Here is a 10,835-nt window from a genome sequence, read left to right as displayed (position 1 = left end):
CCTCCAGACAAAATCAAGGTCTCTGGGCTCTTAACGGGGTGAGTATGGGTTCAAGTTCTGCCCTTCAGTTATTCCTGCAGTGTTGATTAAATGAACTGTCTTACACAGGTGTCATGCAAAACCCTTAGAGGTGGTTACTCAGGTATTCAGCTGACAGATGAAGAAACTGGTTGAGAGAGATTAATCCTGGCCAGGGTCACAAAGCCAGTCAGTGGTAGAAGGAGGATTTAAAGCCCAGTCTGCTGGACTGACTTTGCCCTAAGTAGCAAGGAGGGTTCTATATGGATCAGGTACAGTGGGAGTGCTCAAGCAAGGTGTGTGGCCCAAAGGTAGTGGAAGCGGGCAACGGGGAAAGGATTGGAAGCTGCTGAGTGGGTCTCTGATATTGCCATCATTTGGACCTTTGAGATCTCCCAGGACTAAACCAGGAGGATGTAATGTCTCGTGCTCACTGTGGGTCAGACAGATTGCCAAGTATTCTGTATGGGCATCTCATTTAATCCTCCCAACAACTCCAGTCTACATATGAAAAAAGTGAGTGTGGTGAGGTTAAACATGCTTAGGGTTACACCGCTGGGATTCCAGCCCAGGTCTGTCTGTCTCCAAAACCCAAGCTGCCCTGGCCTGCTTCGTGTATGGACACTCAGGTTTCTAACATGGGGTAAGATATTTCATCCACAGGAAGCACCCCCTCTGAACTTTAAGGTCAAAAGCTCTTCTGCCTAAAACTCTTCAGTAGCCTAGCATGGTTTTATAAAACACTTCAGAAAGGACTCTGGCTTCAGCTCAGGGTCACAAAAAGTTTGGCAGTTGTCACTCCTGTCCTTACAACAAGGAAAAAGCTGGGCAAACGAAGTCAATGACTCTTTGGACTCATCAGAGAACAGTCTGCAGGGCCTACTGCCACCTAGAAATCTGGAGAGGTGAATGCAGAGTTGCAGCCAAGATTTGCTGACCTGAAGCAGAAGCCACTGCAGCCAGAGCTGGTCGGAACACTTGATGAATTCCTGGAGGCTGAGTGTGGACTAGCGTGGGAGTGAGAAACTCCTGGGGCTCAAGCTAAGGGACACCTCACACTCTCACCTCCAGGAACCCCACCTGGTTTTCACAGCTAATAGCTTTGGCAGGGGAAGGGGGAAGGGTTATCTTTGTAAAATAAACTCAGCATTCTCCAAAGGCCTGGGAGATTCACCAGAGTCTAACCGCACCTGGGGAAGGGCATCTCACTCCAGCCCCCTCTAGCCTTCCTATCTCATCTAAGTGTGGGGAGGGTAAAAGAAAGCTCATGTTTTTCTGTATGTTCTGCTTACACACTCCTGACACTAAATATGTGGGGGGCTTTCCACACGGACCAATTCTCCAACACCAACTGGGTGTCCTACAATTCAATTCAATTCTGACACTGTCTGCCTAGAGTTAGTAAGGGCTCAGTCCACCAAGACTGCCCCTGCACTTCAGATGCCAATGACAAGTGCAGGCTTCCAGTACTTCTGACCTTCCATGAGTCAGGGGTTCCTACAATCTCCCCCTTGGTTTTGGGTTTTTTTTTAATATAAACTTTATTTTATTGGCTGTATTGGGTCTTTGTTGCTGCACATGGGCTTTCTCTAGTTGGGGCGAGTGGGGTCTCCTCTTCATTGTGGTGCATGGGCTTCTCATTGCGGTGGCCTCTTGTTGCAAAGCACGGGCTCTAGGCACGTGGGCTTCAGTAGTTGCGGCACATGGGCTCAACAGTTGTGGCTCACGGGCTCTAGAGCGCACGGGCTTAGTTGCTCCACGGCATGTGGGATCTTCCTCGGGCAGGGATTGAACCCGTGTCCCCTGCATTGGCAGGCAGATTCTTACCCACTGTGCCACCTAGGAAGTCCCTCCCCCTTGGTTTTGATAATTTGCTATAATGGCTCACAGAACTCGGGGAAACAGTTTACTTACTAGGTTATTGGTTTATTGTAAAAGAATACAACTTAGGAACAGCCAGATGGAAGATATACATAGGGCAAGGTATTGGAAGGGCTGTGGAGCTCCCATGCCCACTCTGGGCACATCACTCTCCAGCACCAAGTTCACCAACTTGGAAGCTCTCCAACTCCCTAAATTAGGGTTTTTATAATGGAGGCTTTATTACATAGGCATGATTGATTGAATCTTTTGGCCGTTAGTGATTAACTCAACCCTCAGCCCCTGACACCTTCCTGGAGGTCAGAAGTTGAAAGGGGTTTGTTATGAATAACAAAAGCTGCTCCTTTCACCTTTATCTTTACAGAACTATTTCAGGAACAGGGACAAAAATTAGATATGACAAAAGATGCTCCTGTCACTCTTATCATTAAGGAAATTACAAGGAGCTCTGGCCAGAGCTGGGAACAAAGACCAAATATATTTCTTATATGTCACAGAGGGGGATTAAGAAACACTAATGAAGGTCACAGCCCAAGGACACAGACCCACTAAAATACTGAGATTTCACCATAAAATTATAAAATTATTCTCCTCCCCCACACCTTACTACCACACCAACAGGACTCCAGTATAAGAGTGGATTACAGCTGAAAGAGCTACAAAACACAGACTCTAGGAAAGCTCCAAGTCAAGAGAGACAAAAACAGACACTAGAGGAATTTGAAGCCTCTGGGAGCCTACAGCTACAGTGAACTAAATACAGCACAACTCCTAGCCAGATTAACATAACCCCTCATAAGTAGAGGCTGATTTATCTCAGTTCCTATTACCTAATGCAGCCAATAATGTCTGCCTTTCACAAAAAATTTTAAGCATGCTAAACAAGGTAAGGGAAAAAACCCACTGTCTGATAAGACAAAGCACATATCAGAACCAGATTCAGATATTACACAGATGTTGGAGTTATCAGACAGGAAACTTAAATGATTAATATGTTAAAGTCTAATGGTAAAAGTAAATGATATGCAAGAATAGATGCATAATGTAAGCAGAGATAAGGAAACTCAGAAAGATTGAAATGCTAAAAATAAAAAACACTGTAACAAACAAAGGATGCCTCTGATGGGCTCATCAGTTGACTGGACACAGCCAAGGAAAGAATTAGGGAGTTTGGAGATAGGTCAACAGGAACTTCCCTACTGAAATGCAAAGGAAAAAAAGAATGAAAAACAACAAAAACACAGAATAGAACATCCAAGAACCATGGAACAATTTCAAAAGAGGTAAAACATATGTAGTTGGAATACCAGAAGAAGAAAAAAACTGAGAGGATAAAAATATTTGAAGTTTCCAAAATTAATGACAGTCACCAAACCACAGGTCCAGGAAGCTCAGCGAATACCAAGCAGGATAAATACCAAAAATACACACCTAGGTATATCCTATTCAAACTCTATAAACCATAGACAAAGAGAAAATCTTGAAAGAAACCAGAAAAAAAAACTATCTTACCTATAGTGGGAAAAAGATAAGAGAGCTGACTACCCATCAGAAACCATGCCCGCAGAGAGTGGAGTGAAATATTTAAAGCGTTGAAAAATGCCTCCAACTCCCAACCTAGAATTCACTATCTGGCAAAATTATCCTTCAAAAGTGAAGGAGAGGGCTTCCTAGGTGGCGCGGCGGTTAAGTATCCGGCTGCCAATGCAGGGGACATGGATTTGATCCCTGCTCCAGGAAGATCCCACATGCCGTGGAGCAACTAAGCCCATGCACCACAACTACTGGGCCCCTGTGCTGCAACTACTGAAGCCCACGCACCTAGAGCCCCTGCTCCGCAACGAAGGGCCGCGGCAATGAGGAGCCCGCACACCACAACGAAGAGTAGCCCCCACTCACTGCAACTAAAGAAAGCCCTCGCACAGCAAAAAAGACCCAACACAGCCAATTAAATAAATAATAAAGTAATTAATTTTAAAAAAGTGAAGGAGAAATGAAACCGTTCTCAGATCACTAAGAGTACTTCAGAAATGCATCTCATCCACCTTTTGCTTTTCCAGAAATTGAGGTCCAGAGCTCTCAAGTGGCTGAACTAGGAAGGGGCAGATCCCAAATTTCCTTTTTTTTTTTTTCCCTTTTGCAAGTCGGCTGTTTTTTCAAGTCAATGTTAGAAATTGAGCAGTTCTAACGCTTCACTTTAAAACTGTAGGTGAGAGAGAAAAACTGACATATCTGAGGTTGAACAGAAAGTTATTTGCTTTCCTAGATTATCTCCTACCGTGAGTTTGTAGTCTGAACGACTGAGTCTGAGCCTATATAAAATATTTCCCGTTGGCAGAGCGGAAAAGACTGATTCACAGAGCGTGACAACCTTCACGTTCCAAGCGGAGCTCCAACGCCGCGGCTTAGGTGCCGGCTCCCACCGCCCGCGCCTAAGGAAAGCACGGCCAGCCAGGACTACAAGTTCCAGGCTGCTCCGCGCCGTGCGTGCTGCCCGCCGGGAGGCCTCTCCTGTGAGTCTGCGCGGGACGCGGAAGCCGGCGCGGAGGAGAAGCGGCTCGAGGGCCGCCCGGGAGGCGTGCGTCGGCGGCGTTCGTCTCTCTGCGCTGCTGGGCTCGCGGCCGGCGGTCCGGCCCCTCCGCCGCCGCCATGCCTATGAAGGGCCGCTTCCCGATACGCCGCACTCTGCAGTACCTGGGCCAGGGGGACGTGGTGTTCAAGGACTCGGTGAAGGTCATGACGGTGAACTACAACACGCACGGGGAGCTGGGCGAGGGCGCCAGGTCAGTCGGAGCCACCGGGGCGCCGGGTCCCACCGATAACTTGCGAGCCGCGTTGAGATCCGGCGCTGCGCCGGCGCCAGGGCCCCCACGGCAAGGACGGGCAGCTGCCCCAGGTGCCACAGCAGAAGAGGCCCGTAGGGCCTGGTGGGGGCCGCGCTGGCGGGGAGGCCGCAGCGTCCTCAGGCACCCGTGGCCCGCGCGCGGGCGGCACGCGGTCGGGGTGGAGCCCAGCCCGGGGCGACCGACCCGCTGGGTCCCGGCTCTTTCCCTTGCTGGCATGGGACGAGCTGCTCTTCGTCACTGTCGCGAGCGGGGTGACACCTATGTCCCAGGGCCCATTGGGGCTGCCGTGGGGGAGGTAGCAGCTGCTGGTATTGAGTCCTCGTACGTGCGGCGCGTTTCTGAATGCTCGTCGTGCACTAGCTCGTTTGGTGTTTACAGAAACCCCACTAACTCCTAACTTCAGGGATGAGGGGACGCAAGAGGCTAAGGAACTGACTTGTCTAGGGTACCACAGCCTCCTGGATGCGGGGCAGCTCTGAAAGTGCTTCGTTCCCGAAGGACTCATCACCCTTAGAATGAAGGGACTGTCCGTCAGCTGCGCAGCGGGTCCCCATCGCTCACCCCTCGCAACTCCTTAATGCTTTTCAGCCCGCAGAGAGTCGGAACTCATTGAATGGAAGCTTGCAAGTGAAAGGTTTGAACTGAGCCTTGAGGCAGCAGCAGTGCTTTGGGCTTTTCAGGTGTTAGGTATAAATTTACTGACTGCCTGCTGATGCTGGGCCCCGTGCTGTGTGGTGGGAATTCAAGTCCTATGTTTCAGAAACTTTGGTATTGGGTGTGGGATGGATCAGAGTGAGACTGGAGAGCAGCTCTCTGTGGCAGGTGGTCCCCCATGGTGGGGCCTTCAGTGCAGGACTGTTCAGGAGAGCCAGAAGCTACCCACTGGCCATTTGTTTTCCACAGGTGAACCCAAGAACTTGGACCTACTTGCGTGGGTTCAGCTGAGATGAGGGCTTCCTAGAAGACTCGGTCATAGGGTTGAATGGGCAACCAGATGCTCCTTCATAACCAACTTTGCATCCATCTATCCATCCATCCACACCAGGAGTCACGGGGCAGAGGCCACGCAAATACAGCAAAGGAGGGAGACAGGCTGGATGGGCCTGCAGCAAACAGAATTTGTGCCCTGTCTCAGGACCATTCACTGCTTGGCTACATCTTAGCTATGTGGGCTCCATGGAGAATTTCTGACTTGTCAAGAAGCCAGAAATTCAGATTTTTATGTAAATCTCTGGCTTTTAACTGGTCAGCCATTCAAAATGGGCCTGCACATATTTGCATGCTCAAGTATGTTGATACTCTCTAGGTAAATAGGAGCCAAACAGCCATCCTGTGTTTCATTGTTCCTAGTGGTAAGGGCTTGACTCTCCCACCGGTGCCCTTTGCGGTTTGAGCCTGTCAGATTTGCTCCTTCTAGACCCACAGGCCTTTGCTTGTTCATGTCCCTCCATTCCAAGTGCCAGTGGCCAGTACAGCCCCGGGCTAGTGAGTCTTAGGGTGTCTGCTGGGTGTGTGGAGAGCTACCTTTTTCAGAGTCTGAGAGCTAAGTTCCTCCTCACCCTCTGCCAGGTGTTCTTGCCCTTAAGATGCAATGGGAGAAGTAACAGCTGCTGGCATTTGTTGAGTTCTGTGTCCAGCCTTGCGCCCCAGGATCCAGGTGAAATCGATAGTGACAGAGCCCAGCGCTCATGGCCCTGATTCTTTGACTTACTGGTCATGTGACCTGGGGCAGTTTACTTTTCTGACCTGCTTTCTTTTTTTAATAAATTTATTTACTTATGTATTTATTTGTTGGCTGCATTGGGTCTTCATTGCGATGCACGGGTTTCTCACTGCGTTGACTTCTCTTGTTGCAGAGTACAGGCTCTAGGCACATGGGCTTCAGTAGTTGTGGTTCACAGGCTCTAGAGCACAAGCTTAGTAGTTGTGGCGCACCGGCTTAGTTGCTCCGTGGCATGTGGGATCTTTCCGGACCAGGGATCGAACCCGTGTTCCCTGTATTGACAGGCAGATTCTTAACCACTGCTCCACCAGGGAAGTCCCCTGACCTGTTTTCTTAATGTAAAACCCCACCTTCCAGAGTTGTTGCAAGGATTCAAGAATAAGTGCCCAGCAAGGTGTCTGGCACAGCAGGAATTGTTATTAACCTTCCTCCCATGCTCCAGCAGGAACCATTAAAAAGCCCTATTGAATGTGTGTCCTAGTAGTTCCAGGTGTGAGAAGCTCCTACACGGATGTGCCCTGATTTATTTGTATGATTTGTAAGTTCTGCAATGTGGGGGTCCTCTGCCGTGGGGAAGGAATTGAATAGAGGTGTCCTGAGCCCAGGAAAGTCCAGTCCTGTGTGCTGTGATGGTCTCCAAGGTTTACAGTAGTATCCTGCCTCCACTTCCTCCCAGAGGCAACAGCTTTGAACTCTAACCATTTGATTATAGAGTTTTACCCCGATATAGTTAAATGCCATACTTTTTTTTAATGTATCTTTTAATTAATTAATTTATTTATTGGCTGCATTGGGTCTTTGTCGCTGCACACGGGCTTTCTCTACTTGCGGTGAGCAGGGGCTACTCTTCATTGTAGTGTGTGGGCTTCTCATTGTGGTGGCTTCTCTTGTTGCAGAGCACCGGCTCTAGGTGCGAGGGCTTCAGTATTGCGGCACATGGGCTCAATAGTTGTGGCTCACGGGCTGTAGAGCACAGGCTCAGTAGTTGTGGTGCATGGGCTTAGTTGCTCCATGGCATGTGGGATCTTCCTGGAGCAGGGATCGAACCCGTGTACCCTGCATTGGCAGGAGGATTCTTAACCACTGCACCACCTAGGAAGTCCTTAAATACCATACTCTGAGAGCTCTTCCGTACTTCCTTAGCTTTAGGCTTTATCTATTGACTTGCCACTGTGTAAGGCAAGAATTTCTCTCTTACAGCAGCATTGCCATTCCCCACCCCAATACTTGCATACTACTCGAGCCCCCCATCCTCCCAATATAGTCATTTAAGAATTTTGGGTAAATCAGTAGTCACTGTTAAATTATTATGACTTTGTAAACACTATACGCAGTTGAGTTACACAGAGTACTGCGATTGTTTTTCATTTTTGTTTTCACAGTTTTTTGTTTTCCCAGGGTTATTAATTGCCATTGCTTTTTTGTTTGTTTTTATTGGGGTATAGTTGTTTTACAATGTTGTGTTAGTTTCTACTATACAGCAAAGTGGAATAGAGTTCCCTGTACGGTACAGTAGGTTCTTATTAGTTATTTTATACATATTAGTGTATACATGTCAGTCCCATTCTCCCAATTCATCCCACCTTCACCCCACCTCTGCTTCCCTGCTTGGTGTCCATACTTTTGTTCTCTACATCTGTGTCTCTATTTCTGACTTGCAGACCAGTTCATCTGTACCGTTTTTCTAGATTCCACATATATGGTTAATATATGACATTTGTTTTTTTTCTTTCTGACTTCACTCTGTATGACAGTCTCTAGGTCCATCCACATCTCTACAGTGACCCAGTTTTTTTCCTTTCTATGGAGAATATTCCATTGTATATATGTACCACATCTTTTTTTTTTTTTTTAGTAAGTTTATTTATTGGCTACATTGGGTCTTTGTTGCTGCACACAGGCTCTCTCTAGTTGTGGCCAGTAGGGCCTACTCTTCATTGTGGTGCGCAGGCTCCTCATTGTGGTGGCTTCTTTTGTTGTAGAGCACAGGCTCTAGGCACATGGGCTTCAGTAGTTGTGGCACACGGGCTCAGTAGTTGTGGCTTAAGGGCTCTAGCAGGCTCAGTAGTTGTGGCACACAGGCTTAGTTGCTCTGCGGCATGTTGGATCTTCTTGGAGCAGGGATTGAACCCTGTCCCCTGCATTGGCAGGCAGATTCTTACCCACTGCGCCACCTAGGAAGTCCCAGTATCACATCTTCTTTATCCATTCATCTGTTGGTGGACATTTAGGTTGCTTCCATGACCTGGTTATTGTAAATAGTGCTGCAGTGAACATTGGGGTGTATGTGTCTTTTTGAATGATGGTTTTCTGTGGGTATATGCCCAGAAGTGGGGTTCCTGGGTCATATGGTAATTCTATTTTTAGTTTTTGAAGGAACCTCCATACTGTTCTCCATAATGGCTGTATCAATTTACATTCCCTCCGACAGTGCAAGAGGGTTCCCTTTTCTCCACACCCTCTCCAGCCTTTATTGTTTGTAGATGTTCTGTTGATGCCCATTCTAACTGGTGTGAGGTAATACCCCCACTGTAGTTTTGATTTGCATTTTTCTAATAACTAGTGATGTTGAGCATCTTTTCATGTGTTTGTTGGCCATCTGTATGTCTTCTTTGGAGAAATGTCTATTTAAGTCTTCTGCCCATTTTTTGATTGGGTTGTTTGTTTTCTTGACATTGAACTATATGAGCTGTTTATATATTTTGGAGATTAATCCTTTGTCTGTTGATTCGTTTGCAAATATTTTCTCCTGTTCTGAGAGTTGTCTTTTCGTCTTTATAGTTTCTGTTTCTGTGCAAAAGCTTTTAAGGTTCATTAAGTCTCATTTGTTTATTTTTGTTTTTACTTCCATTACTCTAGGAGGTGGGTCAAAGAAGATCTTGCTGTGATTTACGTCAAAGAGTGTTCTTCCTATGTCTTCCTCTTAGATTTTTATAGTGTCTGGTCTTACATTTAGATCTTTAATCCATTTTGAGTTTATTTTTGTGTATGGTGTTAGCGAGTGTTCTAATTTCATTCTTTTACATGTAGCTGTCCAGTTTTCCCAGCACCACTTTTTGAAGAGACTGTCTTTTCTCCATTGTGTATCCTTGCCTCCTTTGTCATAGATTAGGTGACCATAGGTGTGTGGGTTTATCTCTGGGCTTTCTATCCTGTTTCATTGATCAATATTTCTGTCTTTGTGCCAGCACCATATTGTCTTGATTACTGTAGCTTTGTAGTATAGTCTAAAGTCAGGGAGTCTGATTCCTCTAGCTTCATTTTCCCCTCTCCCCTACAAAGATTGCTTTGGCTATTTGGTGTCTTTTGTGTCTCCATACAAATTGTAAGTTGTTTTGTTCTAGTTCTGTAAAAAATGCCATTGGTAATTTGAAAAGGATTGCATTAAATCTGTAGATTGCTTTGGGTAGTATAGTCATTTTCACAATATTGATTCTTCCAATCCGAGAACATGGTCTATCTCTCCATTTGTGTCATCTTTGATTTCTTTCATTACTGTCTCATAGTTTTCTGAGTACAGGTCTTTTACCTCCTTAGTTAGGTTTATTACTAGATATTTTATTCTTTTTGTTGCAATGGTGAATGGAATTGTTTCCTTAATTTATCTTTCTGATCTTTGGTGGTTAGTATATAGGAGTGCAAGGGGTTTCTGTATATTAATTCTGTATCCTGCAACTTTAACAAATTCATTGATTAGCTCTAGTAGTTTTCTAGTGGCATCTTTAGGATTTTCTATGTATAGTATCACGTCATCTGCAAACAGTGACAGTTTTACTTCTTTTCCAATTTGTATTCCTTTTATTTCTTTTTCTTCTCTGATTGCCGTGGCTAGGACCTCCAAAACTGTGTTGAATAATAGTGGCAAGAGTGGACATCCTTGTCTTTTTCCTGATCTTAGAGGAAATGCTTTCAGTTGTTCACCACTGAGAATGATGTTTGCTCTGGGTTTGTATATGCCCTTTTTTATGTTGAGGTAGGTTCCCTCTGCCCACTTTCTGGAGAGTTTTATCATAAATGGGTGTTGAATTTTGTCAAAAGCTTTTTCTGTGTCTGTTGAGACCATCATATGATTTTTATTCTTCAGTTTGTTAATATGGTTTATCACATTGATTGATTTGTGTATATTGAAGAATCCTAGCATCCCTGGGATAAATCCCACTTGATCATGGTGTATGATCCTAATGTATTGTTTGATTCTGTTTACTAGTATTTTGTTGAGGATTTTTGCATCTGTGTTCATCAGTGATACTGGTCTCCAGTTTTCTTTTTTTGTAGTTTCTTTGTCTGGTTTTGGTATCAAGGTTATGGTGGTCTCATAGAATGAGTTTGAGAGTGTTTCTTCCTCTGCAGTTTTTTGGAAGAGTTTG

General features: G+C 45.9%; 1 protein-coding gene across 4 annotated transcripts in view; it reads left to right on the top strand.

The window, feature by feature from the left end:
- The first annotated feature begins 4,416 nt into the window (after window positions 1-4,416).
- The window catches only part of MRPS25 (mitochondrial ribosomal protein S25), a 37,706-nt gene continuing 31,287 nt past the window's right edge, over window positions 4,417-10,835 (top strand). For all 4 annotated transcript variants that reach the window (XM_057706218.1, XM_057706219.1, XM_057706217.1 and 1 more), the window contains exon 1: window positions 4,417-4,682. In XM_057706218.1, coding sequence (XP_057562201.1) covers window positions 4,549-4,682 — 134 coding nt within the window. In that variant the 5' untranslated portion in view covers window positions 4,417-4,548. The remainder of the gene's footprint in view (window positions 4,683-10,835) is intronic.

This window comes from Hippopotamus amphibius, chromosome 13 (assembly GCF_030028045.1).
Source record: "Hippopotamus amphibius kiboko isolate mHipAmp2 chromosome 13, mHipAmp2.hap2, whole genome shotgun sequence".
Lineage (NCBI taxonomy): Eukaryota > Metazoa > Chordata > Mammalia > Artiodactyla > Hippopotamidae > Hippopotamus > Hippopotamus amphibius.
Note: the sequence above shows the minus strand (reverse complement) of the source record. Positions and strands in the feature narration are given on the sequence as shown.